This window comes from Gopherus flavomarginatus, chromosome 1, assembly GCF_025201925.1.
Source record: "Gopherus flavomarginatus isolate rGopFla2 chromosome 1, rGopFla2.mat.asm, whole genome shotgun sequence".
In the NCBI taxonomy this organism is placed as follows: domain Eukaryota; kingdom Metazoa; phylum Chordata; order Testudines; family Testudinidae; genus Gopherus; species Gopherus flavomarginatus.
Window position 1 is genome coordinate 214,169,850 of NC_066617.1, and position 19,316 is coordinate 214,189,165.

The 19,316-nt window shown below is 38.8% G+C and overlaps 1 protein-coding gene across 3 annotated transcripts in view; it reads right to left on the reverse strand.

The window, feature by feature from the left end:
* Positions 1 to 19,316, reverse strand: part of USP9X (ubiquitin specific peptidase 9 X-linked) — a 221,787-nt gene that overhangs the window by 42,143 nt on the left and 160,328 nt on the right. For all 3 annotated transcript variants that reach the window (XM_050936447.1, XM_050936446.1, XM_050936445.1), the window contains 10 exons: positions 15,918 to 16,026; positions 15,091 to 15,237; positions 14,820 to 14,966; positions 13,224 to 13,446; positions 7,355 to 7,575; positions 6,716 to 6,906; positions 6,137 to 6,310; positions 3,541 to 3,682; positions 2,114 to 2,864; positions 1,198 to 1,321 (listed from right to left, as the gene is read on the reverse strand). In XM_050936447.1, the coding sequence (XP_050792404.1) occupies positions 1,198 to 1,321; positions 2,114 to 2,864; positions 3,541 to 3,682; positions 6,137 to 6,310; positions 6,716 to 6,906; positions 7,355 to 7,575; positions 13,224 to 13,446; positions 14,820 to 14,966; positions 15,091 to 15,237; positions 15,918 to 16,026 (2,229 nt within the window). The remainder of the gene's footprint in view (positions 1 to 1,197; positions 1,322 to 2,113; positions 2,865 to 3,540; positions 3,683 to 6,136; positions 6,311 to 6,715; positions 6,907 to 7,354; positions 7,576 to 13,223; positions 13,447 to 14,819; positions 14,967 to 15,090; positions 15,238 to 15,917; positions 16,027 to 19,316) is intronic.

A 19,316-nucleotide genomic window follows, 5' to 3' on the forward strand; every position in this document is an offset into this window, starting at 1 on the left:
AAACCCCCTACACTAACTCCCCCCCCCCAAGACCCTCCTTGCTCCCGGTCCCCTGACTGCCCTGACCCCTGTTCACTCCCTGCCACCTCACAAACCCCGGGACTCCCATGCCCCATCCAACCCCTCCCTGCCCCTAACCGCCCCCCTGGGAAGCCCCCCCATCTAACTCACCCTGCTCCCTGTCCCGACTGTCCCCACCCCTTATCCAACCCCCTCAGTCCTGGGCCCCTTACCATGAGGCTCCACCCAGAGCTAGATACCCTACTCTGCGGGAGTGCCCTGCCCCGCCCCGCCGGTTGAGTGGGGAGCATGTCTGCTCCCCGCAGAGCCAAATGCTGCCCTTGGGAGCGCACAGCCCCAACCCCGAGAGCATTGCGTGTGGCAGCAGGGCTCCAGGGGAGGGGAGAAGGCGAGGAAGAGGCCGTCAGCTTGCTGCGCTTGGCTGGTGCTCAGTCCCGGAAGCGCGGATCCCGCGGCTTGCCGTGCCGAGAGAGTGGGGTTATTTGCCCACACCGTGCGCACGCCTATTCTTCTGCTCCCTGCCCCCACAGGGGAAGCGGAGGGCAGAGGAGAGCGAGCCAGGCTGGGCCGGATTTTTAGTGGCATGCTGGAGTCCCCACAGGCTCCAGCGTGCCATTAAAAATTGGCTCGCATGCTGTCTTTGGCATGCGTGCCACAGGTTGCCGACCCCTGGTTTAGGCAGTGCAGTTGCATAAACTCTCAGCTAATGTATTTTTAAATTGGGGAGTGATGTGTGTATTAGATTTCTTGCAAAAGGGATAACAAAGAAAACAGACAATCCAGCGAAAAACTGCCAGAAGTGATGACTGTAAACTTGCAATTCTCTGCACCAGGTCACTTTTCATCAAACCACCATGAGAAATTCAAAAAGTGCTCAGAGATTATATTCTGTGTTTTGGGTTAAACCTGAACTCTAACACAATCTTTACTATGGTATAGCTTATTCCTGCACAATCATCATACACATCAAAAAGAAGCTAGCTTTCATCTATTTAGGGCTCAGTATCTCCCCTGTAATTTCCCATCCAGATTTAGCTCTCATCTCCACATACACATTTGAAAGAGACATGGAATGAACACCTCAAACAGTTTTAACACTATTTTTACACAACTTGAATTTCATTAAAGGAAACCAAACTGTCAAAATGGTAGAGTCATTGTTAAAGACAAATATACCAATCACTAGCAGGGCCACGGACTATTTTCTTTGTGTGAAATCCAGTGGTGAAGAGAAATCTAGCAGCTAGCTGAATACTAATCATAGTTATTTCTTCTGCTTCAGGCAACAGGTGATCTTGTCCTAAAGAAAAATGAAAAAACTCAAGTGTAGACAAAATAAACAATTTTACCTACAATAAGCAAAATGACTAACTAATGTTCTGTTTGGTAGCATAAACGTGGTCAAAACAGAATCTAACATAATGCCCAGGGCCTCTTATTACTGATTAAGGTCTTATCTTTCAAAAGCAAACAGTAATTATGGGTTAACTTGAGATACCTTAAAAAGCAAGTGCTCAGGTTCCACTCTCTGAAAAACAATAAGCTGCTTTCAGGTAATTCTATGTGCCCAACTTGAGATACTAGTCACTTCTGAAAAATTAGACCAAACCTTGAAAATTTGGTTAGGTAACAGCTGAGTGATGGAGTTAATCAACCAAATCAGTTGCTAATTACTTCTGCCTTTACTAACAAACACTTAAACGAAAGGTACATAACTTCAACAAACAAGACAGACTTCAAGAAATGGACGGTAGGAAAAAAATGGAACAGTATTCTAGAAATTTAATAAATCTGGTATCCATAAGAATTATTTAAGTTTAGTAATTTTTTAAAAACAGTTTAACATAATAGATAAAGAATAACTTAATAAATCCTTTTAAAAATGAAAATCAGAAAAATTATTCTAATGGTGCAGGTAACCTTAAAGAAAAGCAGTACCCATTAGGGAAAAAAAGATGTTCAAACCAAAATGCAATAAACTAACTTTTGCTAGGACTCAAGAATTCTAGACAATGATCAAAAAATATTTCCTGGCAACAGAGACTAATTTTTTACAAGAACAATATATTAGAAGAAGTTTTCAAATACTAACCTGGGGGAGGATTTAAGTAGATGCTATTACAAGTAAGCAATTTCTTTATAAACTGGAAATATTCTAGACTGTACTGCATACGGTTATGCATGAATTGCACATTCTGTTTCCGTACACTTCGCTCAATGGCTGATGGCATTTTAATCTGGTGGGGTTTAGTGGTCATAGCTAGTTCTGAAATATATTTTATCAGTTCATTGTCTTTATCCATTGTGTCCATACGTTCATAAAAAAGAATGTAAGCATTCCACCACCTCTTCTGGCGTCTATAGGACATGCGCTTCATCATATGATCAAACACCTCCCCCATGTACTCTCCACCAAAACACTGATTTTTCATTTCTTCATCATCATCCATTTTACACTCTGTTACATCTCCATCATCAAATTTATACCATCGATTTTTCTCACCATCTCCACCATTTCTCTGGATAATGTAAGAGTAATAATGTCCACCACTGGCCTGACCACTGTGTACTAGCACACCAACGAGCCTGTATTTAGTGCTCCCAGAGTGCTCATTTTCTGGCTGTTCATTTTGTATCAACTGATTTTCAGGATTTACATCATCTCCTTCCAATTTAGCTACACCTGCCACCGTATAAGGCTCCATGTCCAGCTCCCGTGGAAATTCAAAATAATCATTGAACTTGATTGCACATTCCCTTTCCCAGTCATAGTCAAATCGTTTTAACTGGATAGCAAGAACGGGAGGCAACTTCTTAATCAACAAGCGTTTCACTGTATCAACCTAAAAAAAAATAACAGTATATTAACAGATATTGATTCTTAAATTTTCATTATCACTCAACACAATCTAAGGTCTAATGATGAAAAACCCATTTAATAAATACTGTAAATGTTTATCAATAATATACTGAGAAACTTCAGCATCAATATAATCTTGGCTGCAAACAACATAATGTAAACAGCATCTCAAATGTAATAAAATGAGCATGCAATGGCCTTGGAAGTAAAATATCATCCTTAACATCTCACTGAATTATTGCTAACTATTAAAACAGCAGCAGTTCTCTATAGCCTACATCACCATGAGATCATCTGATCTGTTATACATTTCAAACAAATTTCCAAGTTACTTCTGAAAAGTTTGCTTACCAATCCACTTTTCCATAAGCAGATTCACTACTAAAAAACAGGGCTGCAGTAACTTTAGGTATAGGAGAGAAGCAGGTTGGTCATTTGAGATCTGGATTCCTGGCACAAATTCTAAAGTCTTTTATTTAAATAAATGATTGTTTCTCAGAAATATTCACAGTGAAACTGCCCCACCCAACCACGGACTGATAAGTTATCTGTGTGCTAAAAAATCATCTAATTTAAATATATTATGCTAAAAACAAGCTTAAACTCTGTTCAACCAGTAACAAACTTGCACAAAAATAAATCACAAAAAGGATCATTACCTTTTTGTTACATTTTTCACAATGATATGCATTTGCACCTTCCAATAAGTCTCCTTTGACATATTGTTCCAAAGAGTCAAGCAGGTTTTGGTGATTTCTAATATCTACATTCAGAGTTGTAAAGGATTCCTCGCACTCGTACCTACAGATATGATGGGGGGGGGGGAGAGAGAGAGAGGGAGGAGAGAGAGATACAAATGTGTTTGTCCAGCAATTTTACATGGTTTGCAAAACATTCTAGCATAAAAAGTTTTGTTAGACATTTGATTACAACAGTTTGACACTCTAAAATAAGAAGCCATTCTTTATTATATAAACCTATGTATTTGAAGTCACTGCTTTGACTATCGAAGGTAACAGTTGAAACTACTTCCTCTTAAGTGCTAATTCAAAATGGTAGATCATTTTTAAAACACAGTCTAATGTGTTCAAAGTACAATAGGTTTGTATTAAGCTTCAACATGAGCTCCTTCTCAAACCGCACCCCTCCACCAGGTGATTGATACTCCAAAAAAAAAAAAAAGGATTAAAGGGTTTACAAAAATAAATATTTACCACAGAAAACTCAACTCCATCCCCTGAAGCTAACAGCCACTTCAAGTGAATCAATAAAGATGGTACCAAAGTAAGCAGACATGAAGAATGACTAAAAGCATATGCTACAGTTTATGTTGCACTGCAGATCTGAATCGCACCACTTATCTGCTGCACTCCAGCAGTGTTCAATGTGTTAAGGGTAGTTGTATTGAATGGTGGCAGGATTAGTTGGAGCAGATTAGCAGATGCGTTACTATGAACCTCTTGCGCAAATTTCAACCACTAATCCTACCCTGGACAGTCATGAGGCATTGCAAATTTCAAAACAAACCAAGTACGTACATAGATGATTTTTCTAAGTGCTCTAAAATCTGTTAAAACAGTTGGTCTCAATCTTAATAGCTGCTCAGTTATAGCAATAGGTGCATTTCTTTTTATAAGTAACACATCAGATTATACTTTTCTGTACAGAGTGTTTGACAACACAATGTCTAGTCAGTCCCACTGGTTTCTTCGTACAGTCACTCAGTTTCTCCTGTTGAGTAGGACTTTGGCACAGCAACAGAACAGAAAAATATTCTGGAGAGAGGAAAATGCAACTGTAAAACCACAAATTGGTAGGGGCATTCAGAGACAGGTATAGTACCTGAAACTACTTTTAGCTCATGTGTTTCAAAGTGCATACACAGGCTAAGAAGAATTGGATTTTTATTGGTAAATGTTGGTAAATGTCTATTTTGCTGTGCACACATAAACAGAGGTAAAATATTTCCACCAATAAGCACCAAACTGGATAGGCAAAGAAAGAAAAATGCTGCTTGAGAACTTAAGATATGATTTAAAGATATTTACTTTGTATATTTTGATGTGATATTAACAATTTGTGTTTTAACTGGTATAAAATTTTAACTTTTTGAATCACATCTACTCTTACTAAATTATTACCTGACCCTCCACCATAATTTCCTATAACTGTGAAAATTTTAGATAGATAAAAATAAAAATATTAAGAACATTGATATCTGTCAAAACTATAAAAAATTAAATAGAAATTCTGTCAAGCCTATGCATACATTTAAAGTTGATATCCCTTTAATTATAGGTAAGAAACAAAGAAAGAAAAATTACATATAACTGTCTCTTGCTAAGTTAAGGATAAAAAATTTTTAAAATCCCCTTTTTTAGTAAGAATAGAACTGTGATCATTTAATTTGTGAGCTGCAAAGCTTTAAATAATTGTACAATCCTACAGACTCAGTACTGTAAACACACTATTAGGTGAGACATTTACTTCTTTGAATAGTCCCACTTATTTTAACAGATCTATTTACATCAGTGAATACCCTGGCTAGCAGCAGTTTTGTTTTATTTAGTCCTAAAAGCAGCAAAAATATGTATCTCTTTAAACATGTCAGACACTGTTTTAACAAAATCTGAGACAATGAGGAGACCTTGAGGAAAGCGAGCAGCAGACTTCTGTTTCTTCTTCCAGAGAGGGAGTGTGATGTTGTACCTACCATAAATACAGGCTGAAAGAGCTGTTCTAGTCACACAAAATCTTTTTGGAATGAAATTCTTAATGCTTAGTCTCAAATCAAAGCTTCAAGAAAACATCAAAAAAGGATCTATTTTTGAGTTATATAAAGCATGAAAATGATGCATTCCAATGATCAAAATATACATTAATGCAGTGGTCCCTAACCTTTTTCATCTGGCAGGCGCCAGACAACAAGCTACAGAGGACCGTGACGGCGGACAAGCATCTGCCTCAATGCCGCTGACAAGTGATGTTATCCAGAGGCGCTGATAGTGGGAGCAATAAGATGAACAGAAACACTAGTGCACTGTACATAATGTTAAGGCTTTACCCACATAAGATAGCAAATTCCATTAAAGGCGAAATATATCCTCAATATTAATGTTTTATTTTCCAATTGATCCTTCTTCTAACAGGAAGATTTTTATAAGGCAGTTTATTTGCTTAACACCACTTTGGTAACCATCTTCTCACATAAATGTAGACTGTTTTAGTGTGAAAAAGGTGAAACGAAACACTTACCTATGTGGGCACCCTTGACAAATCTTTTGATCAGCGAAGGAACCTCCCAAAACCTTACTTAACATGGCTGGATGCCCCAAAGCTTTTAAAGCTTCATCTAGACTGTCCACCAAGGAATTAAAAAATTCTAAAGCATCATGTTGTTCCCGGAGATTAACAGGTTCACCCCAAAGTCTAAAAAGAAAAAAAAGAAAAAATGTTTTTGGGGTATTTTTGGAGGACAGAAAAATACACTGAAATAATACCACCTCTATTCACTTTTCCTGAGCATAGGTAACTGACTGCTTATGCTGTTGTGAATCAACTGGTACAAAAACTAAACATTCCCTTTCACATATAACCAAATATCTGGCTGCTAAGTCTCAAAAATTGCTAGAGTTCAAAGATGTCCCTGTTACTTCTGCTTAATTCAGCTTACCTTTCCACCATTCTAAATAGCTCATACATATAAAGCCACATAAATCTTAAAATTTATACAAACTGCTTATGTCTATTACTTTTTTCATATAACTGACCTCTATTATATTTGAATAGTCTCAGTGAATGGAAATCAATATTAAAAACCAATTTTATATTTACCTAAATTGTTTCCAAAAACCTCTTGGTACATAGTACTGTAGTCTGGAAGCTGCTAAATGACCAAAGATGACTTGGAGATGTCTCAGAACTCCAATATTGTATTCTTTTCTATCTTCTGTTTTACTTAATGTTGGTTTATCTTCATACTGATGTGGATAACCAAACACATCATCCCGAGGATCAACATTGCTCTATCAAAAACACAGTCAAGTAATCTTCATTAACATAATGAATATAAGCAGAATATAGGAGAACTAAAACTAGCAACAAGGTAACCATGTACAGTATGGTGCACCCTAAGTTTACAGAACAATTATTGGAGGAAAATAGTAATTTACGTATTGTATCTCTATTTTAAGTTATACATGCTACATGTAGACTGAAAATGTCATCTACAATGTAGATTTAACAATCACGGATTCCAGATGAAGGGAAAAAAAAATGAAGGGGAAAAGCAAGCCTGATCTTTTGGATCTTCTACTCTAGTTGCTAGCATTTTCAAATAAGAAATATTATATTATAGTTTTGTTGCTAGAAATGTAAGGAAACCCCATTAAAATAAAATTCTATCTGATGAAAAAAGTTATGAGGACTTGAAAGTATTAAAACAGATGACCAGCAGGTCATCTGTATAATTACCTCATTGTCCTGCTTCTCATCCCCAGACATATCATCGTCTACATCACTGCCTGTGCCTTCAATTGCAAGAATACCATTTCTGATCGCTGGAATCATGTATAGCTGCTGAATGACAGAATTCATGTAACAAGTAGCACCAGCATTTTTTAATCCTACAAATCCCTTTGATGGCCGAGGCCCAACAGGCGGCAAATATTCCCATTCTGTAAGGGCTTCACAAGCTACAAGAGAATAACCAAAATTGATTAAAAAATTATTTTATTACAAAACAATATCTATTATGATAATCAAGGCAATTCCATAAAACTGAAATTACTATTTGTTCACAATGTCATAAACAAAGTTTAACTTACCAAACCTTCAAACAGAAAATAGTTAAAAATCTCTAAAATTAATGACCTCATTTGTCGACAATGACAGTTTAAGTGAAATCTTAAAGTAAAAGTATCTTATATAACCAATTTAAAAATAAACATAGCTAGTGCCAAATTAGCAGCAGAAATACTTCACTTGAGACCAGTGATTCACCTTTTAAAGGTTGAAGAATTCAAAATCCATTAGAAGTGACAAGGAATCAGAGTTCAGAATACTGCATCAGTTTGGCTCTGTAACTTGTTTCCTTATCAAAGTAAAGAAATGTGTAAAAGAATACTTCTCTAGTCAGACTACAGTCCTCTTAAATATCTTATTCTACGTCATGTTTGTTTATGCCACACATTTTACTTCACAGTTGTATGCAATTTCACATAAAGATATCAATATGGCTTACAGTTGGGTTTTTCTCTGAAAATGGATGTTTGTTACATATAACTGGAGATTCTTCAAGATGTGGGTTCACTCCACATGCCCGAGACTGGAGATTTCTAGAAAGTAGAGTGCATTGGTCCGCCCCTGAACAGTTGCTCCCCTCATGCTCTGCACCAAAAGGTATATGGGATGGTGCGGACCGATGCCTCTCTAGTTCTCTCTCTCACTGTGAATCATATAGGATTCAAAGCTGCGGAGAAGAAGAGTGGGCAGTGGAATATAGGTAAGGACCAAACATCTCTAAGCAGATCCGGTTACAAGTAGGTGACCTCCATTTCTTCGAGTGCTGGTTTCCATGTGTATTTTCATATGTGGGTAATTGGTACGCAGTACTCAAACAGGAGCAGGAAGCAAGGATGCAATTGGTACACATCTGTAATACTGCTGTCCCAACAGGTGGTTCTGTAGAAGAGGCCTGGACTAAGGCATAATGGATGCAACTCCAAGTTGCAGCCTTACAAACATTTAAAGAGATGCTACAGGGGCTGCCTGTGCTCTAGCCCTCACCCTTTCCTGGGAAAAATTGCACACAGATGATAAAGAATGATACAGACGGACATCTACTTGGAGAGTCTCTGACCCAATAATGCTTGTCCCCATGATTGCTCTGCTATCGTGACAAACAGTCTACGTGTTCTCCTAATTTCTTTCTTTGCAGATATATTGCTCTACAGCCCTGCACTGTAGAAGACAGTCCACCTCCTAACAGAGGATTTCCTTGTGAGCATGGTCCCTGAAGAGGGGGAAGACACTCGATATTGTAGTTGGATGGAATGATCTCTAGTACCCATCTGTCAGTTGTTATTCCCCCCCAGCTGTGGGTGAAAAGGGTGAGGCAACCAGAGGTTTGGGAGGCAGTAGGAAGTGGTATCAATAAAGATACATGGTTCTCAAGCATCCCATCAAAAGTAACCTGATTGGTGGATGGGGGTTGAATGGATATAGCTGTGGTGGAGGAAGCTGCATATCTAGGTTTTTATGGTCTCTGACATTTGCACAGAAGCAGTTTGAAAGGAACTGGTGGCACAATAGCTGAGGGAAAGGTCTTGGCTTGTACACTTGGTTTATGGTATTTTCAATTTGGGGCCAGGGTATAAATCCCCAAGGAATCGAGAGTTGTCCTGGAGTCCTCAGCAAGCATAAATATTAGTCTTTTCATTGACTAGATTAGGGTCCTCAAAGGGCAAGTCCTCAATGGTATTTCTGGACTTCCCTATGGAACCCCAAGAAGTGGAGCCAAGATTCACACCTCATCACTACAGCTGTAGCTATACCTCTAATGAAGTATCAGTCATGCCCACTGCAGCTTGAAGAAAGTTTACTTGCAATTGGGCTCTGTCCTCCTGATAGAGCTGGTCTTTGAACTTCAAGTGTTTGTGAAAACATTTTTTGCTAATAAAGACTCACAGTTAGCAATTTTGAACAGAAAGCTGGGGTGGATAAAAATACCTCCTCTCTCAGAAGGTCAAGGCTTTTAAGTGCCCTTGTCTGCAAGAATTGCCTTGCAGTGCTATAAGCCTGGATGTCTTAGTGGTTGCTTGTACTACTAGGGAGTTGTGGGCAGTGACAATAAACAGAAACTCTGCCCCTTTAACTTGTACAAAATATTGCCCCTCAGCCATTTTCAAGGTGGGAACGTAGGAAGCAGGAGTATGCTAAACTACCCTGGCTGGTTTCACAATGGCCTTATTTTCTGGGTGGATCACTTGACCGGGATTCAGAGGGCTGCAAACGGTCAAGTGGAATCTGTATCTCACCCTCCACCCTCTGCAGGAGCTTTTGTTGCCGCCTGTGGTAGTCAGGTGGGGATGGCAAGCATGGGGCAATTGCCTCATCAGGTGACACCGCCAGAACCATTGTTACCAGTGAATCTGGTTCGATTTCTTCCCCCTTGCATGCCAACAAAGCCAGCTGGCATTGGCTAGAGGAGGAAGGCCAGCGGTACCCATGTACAGATCCAAGGTGCCTAATTAGGGATCTTATGGGCACCAATATGGCCAGTTTGAAGGGTCAACCCACTGGGGGGGATCCCAAGACAACAGGTACCACTGGTCCCATGGGTAGTCATATCTGAATGGAGGATGGATCCAAGACCTCCTAGAGTCTCCGTCCAGACTAGTCGTCTTCTGTGGAAGCAATGGCTTGTCTAGAACATCTGAGCTGGCCAACTAGAAGGTAAGTTCCGGTTCCAACAGCAATGCTGTTGGTACCAGTGGATGAATGCTCCAACTTGTGAACAGGATATGGAGTATCCTTTTCTCCTTGAGGTGGTTTCCTCCCCCAGTGTGGATATGTCACTCAGAAGAACCAGACCCGAAGGGAGAGGCAACTGAGGATAAGGAAGGGTGAAAATATCTTCCGGAAAGGTATAGGTTTCAGTCCATCCTGGAGAGTGAAGTGTCACAGTGGTTAGATCCAGCACATCCATGGTCATGGAGGTCAGTGGGTCCTTCTGGGGACAAGATGATACCATGTAAGAGGAGTCCTAACTGGAGTTCCTAGTTGGTGTCAGCATGTATTGATCCTTAGGTTTAAGAGCTGGAGTTGGTACCAATGGATCCTTTCTCCTTTGCACATTATCCTCATAATCTGGAGGTTTAGATGGTCATAGGTCTTTAGGACCCATGCATGAGGACTTGCCCAATTTGGACAGAGTAGGGGAGGGATCCTTTCTTTTAGGAGAACACCTGGAAGGGGATCTGTCCTTGAGTATACGAGTGAGCCCTTTAGTCTCGTCAAAAGCCCAGATCTAGCGATTCCCTGGGCTTGGCAGCTCTGGCCTCTGCTTTTGAGCTTGAGCTTGTTGTAAAACAAGTGGGTCTTCCTGGCCTGGATCCACGTGGGGTCCCATGGCTTTCTCCTTGATATACTTCCTCCGTCAGAGCTCTTGTCCCTCACAGGTTTGGGGAAGGAAAGAGTGGAAGCTGTTGAAATTAGCAGAGACAATGGCCTCTCCAAGACTGTAAAGAAAACACTAGTGTTCATCACTGACCGAGGAGGAGACAGTTCTTAAATCCCAGTACTTTAAGCATAGTCCTTCTCCACAGGATCCCCGAGATGAAGAGAAACTAAACTAACGACTATAAAAACACTAAAATGCTATGAATACTAAAACTATATACAATTATAGTTACAGGTTTTGAAAGATGATGCAAAGATAGCTTTGGACACAGGATTCTGACTCAAACCATGAGGCAATAAGAAGGAACTTGAGAGGTGCTGGTCTACATCATCCCTTATCCTCTCAGTAAAGAGCACGAGGGAAGCAACTGTGCAGAGGCCCAGGCCAGACAATACTTGCTAGAAGTCTTCAATCTCAGGTGCATGAAGTGCATGAATGGCCACATGTGGAATACACATAGGAACCAGCACTTGAACTATTCCTTTAATCCACCCCCCAGACTCTCAACTCGTATTTTACTGTTACCAAGAAAGCTAAAATCAGTGATCAACAGGCCAACCTAGTGATGTCCCAGCAACACTAACGCAAGCAACTCTGATTTCAAAGTGACCTATAATTTTTTTCCCCACAAGCTAGTGAACCATTGTGTATATATAGGCTCCCATGCCTTTGCCAAACCTATGAAAATCCATCCAAATTTGGAGAAAAGTTATAAGCCTTTGAAAAATCATAGTTTGCATATGCTCAGACTTTAGACAGTAGCAACTAAATTCCCTGAAGATTCTGTCTGCATGGGGCATGCTCCAGCCCAAGGCTCTTCAAGACTTTCCCTGCAACTCCCTGCTGGACTGCTCCAGACTCTGCTGGGTCTGGGCACCAGAACTGAGAGAGGGGAGATGGTCTCCCGTGCTCTCGGGATATGTCTACACTGTAACGTAAGCCCTTGCTTGGCTAGCCCCCCTTGCATCTATACTCCAACTGTGCTAACTCAAGGCTCAAATGCATGGTCCCAGGATCTGCAGGGCTGGATTTGAGTCAAGCTGGGACCCAAGTTTCAAGCCCTACTGCTTTGTAGTGTAGATGCAGCCCCACTTGACTCAGGTCCCAGGAGTAAGCCGGAAGTATCCTACAATTCCATGGGACAACTTCCTTAGTCCTCTCTATCCCAACAATCTGGAATCCAATCTATTGAAAATGGACACTACACTCCCTCTGCAAACTGCAGAAATTCAGGTCAGTGTTAACCCATTCTGGTCTGATCACCTATCTGCAAGCACTCTATCAGAGAGCCTTCTGGGTTTGCAATGCAGAGAAAACAGATCAAGCCTTTTGCAAAGCGAGCTGCTTCCTGGTAGTGTTCAGGGTGGGCAGTAAAGTTTTCCCACAGCGCACTACGGTCCTAGGGCCAGAGCAGCCACATGGAGGGGGTGTGGGCATGCCATGGGCAGCCTAGGGACTCTAGGATATGGTTACTTTGACTCAGGTTTGCACACTGCATCATGGAAGCCAGAGCCCTTGGTTTGAGCATGGGTCAAAAAATTCTTAACTTAGGTTAAAATACAATGTATTTTATATTGGGCTTACATTGCAGTGTACACCCTCAGTGACCCTCCTGTGGGCCCAGGCAGCATAGAGGAGGAAGCTGTCAGATTCAAATGCAAAAGAAATAAGAAGTGGATCTGCGGGGGAGTGGACTAAGGAGTAGAAAAAGGTGCTGGGAGACAAATCTGATAAGGAGCTGGAGTGCAATGGAAGAACTGGGGCTGACTGGGACAAGTAGACAGGAGATGAGGGACACAGATAGGGCAAGGAGCTCAGGGAGGGAGATTAAGTGGGAGAGACATGGAGTATGGGGGTGAAAAATAAACTGGGAGAGTCTGGGCAAGGAGACTGGGACATGATCAAGTTATTAAAGACTGTCATAATGCATACATACCATGGAGCCAAAGTAAGGTTGCAGAAGCAACCTTAACTCTGGCATTCCCTAACTTTGGAGTGATTAACTTTTAGTTTGTAAAGTAAAAGATTCTTTCAATTGGGAGATGCGTGTGTGTAATTCGCATCAGAATCATCTGACAACACAAGCTGTAAGTGGGAGGAAACACATATACAATGCATAAATTAAACAATGAAAAATAGATGGTTAAAAATGCTACATACTAGTGATTGCTGTACCTATGTAATACATTTCAGTCAAGGTGTCTACTATTTGTTTGAGGTTTCGGACACACCCCACTGCTAGTGCTACTAGCAACTCAAAACCAGCATTAATGGTAGCTGGTGAACTACAGACTGGTATGGCTTGCTCAGCAGGCAGTTCTCCATTTCTCATGTATTGTAAATATACATTGGAAGCTGGAAAGATGAAGTCATCTATCAATTCCTGAAAAACAGAGAAGTTGTTACCCGTTACTACTAAAAAACAAACATTTTTCAACAGACTGGAAAGCGTTACACCTCCACCCCAATATAACGCTGTCCTCGGGAGCCAAAAAAATCTTACCGCATTATAGGTGAAACTGCGTTATATTAAACTTGCTTTGATCCGCCAGAATGTGCAGCCCTGCACCCCCGGAGTGCTGCTTTACCACATTATATCCGAATTTGTGTTATATAGGGTGGTGTTATATCGGGGTAGAGATGTATAACATTTATTAGAGAGATGATTGAAAAGAATATAGATAAACTAAAATGTATTTCATTCTATAATAAAGAGGAGCCTAAAAAAAGATAAAGTGGTAGTCTTATTTTTTTTGAAAATATTCTATCTTCAAGTCAATTCTCTTTTTAGAATGTAATTGTAAATCTCTAATCAATCTGGATCAGTGACAAATCCTGCTAAATTAGTGTATCGCCTTTGGAAAGTACTATTCTAGCTGCTGCTTTGTGTTCTCAACAAGAGAGCTTCAAAGCTCAGAGCTATCACCCTACTGATGCACAGGAAACACTTGATTCACCAGCTATTCAGACAACACGATGGTGTTGCGTATAAACTTGAACACAAAAGAATAATAAATTAATTAGCAAGAGCTAATAGACTGAATTTAGGACATGGAAGGAAAGAATTTCTGTGCTCTATATTTGTCTCACTATGCATTGTTTGTCAATCTAACTCGCAGCTGAGGAAACTGAAGCAACAAAAGGATATAAATAAAAGACCCTACTTGAATTGTGGGAAGATAGTCAAAAAATTGTGGCTGAGTTCTGAACAAGACATAGAAAATTGCAGAAAAGTAATAGTGGAAATTATTTGTGGTAATAAAGTCCGTTATTACTTTTTCTGCGATTTTCCGCTGTTGGCCACCCAGGGCTGAGAGTGGGAACATGGGGCTGAGAGCAGGAACATGGGGTTGAGAGTGAGGGCTTCTGCTGTTGGCTGCCCAGTGCTGACAGTGGGGGCTATCAAAATTGTGGTGGAAGCCTAATGTTGTGGAATCCACAATTTCTGCAAGTTAAGTGGGGCTTTAGGTATAAAGTTTTCTCGCTAAGTTGTAACAAACCAACGAACAGTGGTCTGAAGATGTAAAAGGAAATGTAAATGCTAAGTATTCTTAACAGACTAACATGTCCATTATACTTTGAAAAGTTTAATAAATTCCAAGTAGAACCATTTGTTTTACAAACAAGAAATGTTTCATGGAATGAGGCACTTTTGTGGTTTCATTATGTAAAATAAAAAGTTTCTCCAAATGTTTTTTTAATTGGTTTCAAAGTAATTATATTAAAAATTAACATATAATACAAACTGTAACTTACTTTGATGAGATTAGCACCTCCCTTTTCACAACCAATATGATATTTCTTTTCAGGGGTTTGGAATGCCAATAACTCTTTTGTTACGCCAAGGTGGCCTTCTAAGATTGTCTCTTCAACACCTGTTTCTCCTGTTCTTTTCACTTCATCCTAACATTTAAAAAAAAATGTTAGAAGGCTTGAAATTATAGATTTTTTGTAAAATTTACAACTAGATTTTAATATGAATTTTTGGAAAACCAATTTCTACAATTCACCTCATATTACAACTTACCCTAATCCTTTTAAGCCAGTCTATTTCATTATTAAGAAGAACTTCAGCATTGGGCACATTAATATTACTGTTGTAAGCGTAGTTAAGAAGGTGTCTTAATAGGGTGAAGTAGTCTCCTGAATGCTTAGCTCTTTCTCTTGCAGTACTCTATAACACAAATGTATAATTGATAAATGCCTTTTTTATTTGGAGCCACTAAACCCAATTTTGTCCTAAACTGAAAAGAATTTTAATGGAAAAATAAAATGAAAATGTTTAAGATTTTAAGAAATTTTAAGAAACATTAAGAAATGTTTAAGTTTTTAAGAAGTTGTGTGTAAACTTAAAAATGACTTTTTTTTTTAACCTAAATATTTGAAAAGCAGCTTTTTTCACTAACTTGCAAAGATCAACTGAGGAGATGAAAACATTTAGTACAGAGCCAGAAGTACACTGAATTTGAGAGTCCTGACAGGCACAGGAAATGAAGGAAGAACTGCTTCACAAATATGTAGCTTAAAAACAAATGTATTCCATAATTTATGCATATTTATCTAATTTAAGGAATAAACCTTCTAAAAAAAGTTGCCATTTACTTTTAAAATAGTTACATTTTAAAAATATATTTGTAGTATTTGCATAAGAGACCATTTTTACCCCTATCAAATTGGAATTATCCTATAACACACTGCAATATAACAGCCATAGCAGCATAATCAAAGAAAAAATGTTCAAAACATGTAAATTCCAGTGTATTATACATGGTAGTAATGTACTTTTTACTGAAATAATTTTTATCCTATCAAACTGTACTAGAATAATGAAAGTGTTAATTTCAAATGCCTTACCCCCAACACAGTAAACAGCAGTGTAATGAAGAAAAGCAGAGGTCTCTGTCCCATACAACACCTGGTAGCCATTAAAAAGAATTGTTCCTGTGCCATCTGACGAACAGTTCTGAAAATAGTGAAAAAACATTTAATTTTTCCCATAAAAGGATACACACAATTATAATGTGGGCTAAAAAAATACCTCTTGAAATCAGTAAAAATTGCTAGAAAGAGAAAACACACATAAAACTGTAAATTATATAATCAAACTGCACAATATAATTATTTTTGGCAAAATTTAAGAAACAGCAATACCTTCAGTTTAGTTATTGCCCCTCATTTGTTTTTTCTTTCAAGAGAATTACTCATTTATAAACCAAAAACTATAAAAAGAATAATTAATACAAACTTTTAAATATCTCATCTTGCTCTTTAAAACAAGATGAGCAAAAAATCTCTGTTGTTATCTTTCAGTATAAGTGAAAGTGACCTGCAAACAGACTGAACAAACACCCAGCAATTCTGTACGTCTGCCAGCCCTTGTTCCATGGTCCAATACCAACATGGTGACATTAACCCCACACTAGAATCCACTAGAGAGTGGGGTGGTCCATTAAGCACTTACAAAAACAAAAGGCCTCAACACGTTTGAAGACTGCAGTTTCTTTTTAAATATCTTGTACTCCATAGGATGTAAACTACATTAAAAGAATCTTTGCAAAACTATGCAATATAGCTTAAGAACAGTTTACTTCCTAGACTGTCTCCTTATTCCATGGTAGATGTAACTTCACTTGCATACTATGTATGTACTGGACATCAAATTAAGTCAAAACTGATGACCTGGACTTTAGTGAGACATGAGAATGCAAAGTTTAAAACAAATTATATCCTGAATGCCCTTTACCTTTGCTATTTGTAACATTCAGCATATAATTCTCAAGTTACTGGACTTCTGGCATCCTAATTGCAGGTCATATTTAAAAAAAAAAATCAGTTGAAAATTTATGAACACGATGTACCTAACTATAAATTTTACATCTTGTTAAGAAGGTTCTTCCAGTCAAGTGTGTAGTATGACTTACTGAGAATTCCCTTAAGTTATCAAAGTTTAAAATTAAATTCATATACTGCAAAGTAGGGGAGGAAGACAAAGATGTAATCAGAACACAGATAAGAAGAGAAGCTCTCTGAGTATTCAAGTGGCTGGAAAGGATGGAGAATTGAGACGATCATGGTTTCTTTCATTAAAAATTGAGAGTAACATGCAACACAACATGCAGCAATGTATACATGTAAAAAAGAAAACAATACTGTATGTTCACAAATGGTTGGAATTTGATGAGACTTAATATCTTCACCATTTAAAATAAAATACTAGAAACCAGAACATGCAAAAAAGTCCTATTTAAAAGATATTTTTAAGCACAAGATATTTATTTGGCAAACACACAACAGGACAAACATATAACAGGCAGAGTTCTCCAAACCAACACACACACACACACACACACACACACACACACACACACACTCGTCTGTCACTGTGAACAACTGTCATTACACTAAGAACTATCAGATAAAATGATTAAATGAAGTAATTTTATAGAACAGAATCTTTTTCTGGACATGGGCAGTGCTTCTCTTTTTGAAAATACTAGTGGCAGTTCAGAATCATCCAAAAAGTTCCAGAGTTAGCTATTCCTCTCCCACTTTCATGCTCGATGAATACTTTCACAATGTATGGAATCATTAAAAAGTTTTGTTTATATATATGTTATAATCTTCTAATACCTTCTTTAATTGTGCTAAATATACACCTCTATCCCGATACAACATGACCCGATATAACAAAAATTTGGATATAACGTGGTAAAGCAGTGCTCCGGGGAGGCAGGGCTGCACGCTCCAGTGGATCAAAGCAAGTTACTATAATGCTGTTTCACCATAATACAGTAATATTTTTTGGCTCCTGAAGACAGCATTATATCAGGGTAGAGGTGAATATACACATGAACCTTGAATTGGCCATCATACATATATCCAGAAAAAAATTAACTCAAAGGGGGGTGGAACTGAAGACAAATCAGTTACAGAAAAGAAATCTGGTACATTTTTCCCATTCTTGAATTGTTCCAAATATCTTGGGCGACCAGGAGAAAGGGCAGTAAGAAAAATTTAGTATGAAGGGAGAAAACAGAAGAGAATCATTTCCCCTTCTCTACAGTAAGAGAGATTAGTAATTTTGGGATCACCTCTTGGAACATCTTCCTGCTAAAAAGACACTTCTGCTTGAGAGTGAAAAATAAAGCTTATAGTGTTTTATGAAAAAGTCTTGATGTTGACAAGGTGGCAATTTTATGATTTCCTCTATTATGGCTGACATATCTTCTGCCCAGGAGACTACTGTGGAATACAATGAAAGGGATCTATCCCTTTTGGAATAGTGGCTGAATAGGCTCCAGTGATATAGCACTTGGTTCACTAGATACACAAAATATGGATGCATTGCAGATCCATGCATTTAAAGGTGGAAGGAACTGAACTGGGATGATGTTTTCCTGAACTGATAAATTCTTTTACAAGTATATTTTAATTGCTTCCCTCACAGTAGCATGTGCCATGCTTTTTCCTTCTGACGTGGAGTATTTGAGCAAAATGAGGGAAAAATATTTCCTGCAACGTATGAAAAGTTAACATTGGTTACAAAAGATTTTAGAGTCCACAGAGCCACTGTCTTTTTCCTCTTGAAAAATGCAGTAAGTCTTGTATCTTAACAGCAGAGATTTGGTGACCACTATGCCTTTATGGAACAGAAATACAAAGTAATTCTATATAGTAGATTTTGAATAGATGGGTTAAGAGAGATCCCAGACACAAAAGATAAGAGATAACTGCTGGTTTGGTTAGAGATGCTGCTCTAACAAACTTGGAGGCTGATCTACATCAGACTTGGATAAGCCTGAGTCTGAGATTGGTTTATACTAAGACATGGGATGCAATGGTGGTTGGTACATGATGAGGTTTAGTTCCAACGTGTAGGACACACAAAAGAGCTGAAACACTTCATATTTCCTAGGATTGATCTATTGTGAACACAAGTGGGATGGATGGAAGGCTTGCAGCACCTGTTACTATGAAGGGATATTGCAATGTTTAGGAGTTCAACAGTCCTGGGATAAGTGCTCCAGCCTGTTAGTAGGTTGATAGAGTGGAGACATGAGATCTCTACTTGGTCTGAGTACCACACCTTCAATACCTGTTTCGGGGGATGAAAACAACAGATGTCTTACTCTCTTTCATCTTTCAACATACTCGGCCTAGTAGTGGAAGAGTGGAGGAAAGGTAGAAAAGCCAATCTGCAAATTTGTGAGCCTGTTTCCTGGTGAAGGAGAGCCTGGCCTTTGAGTTACATCT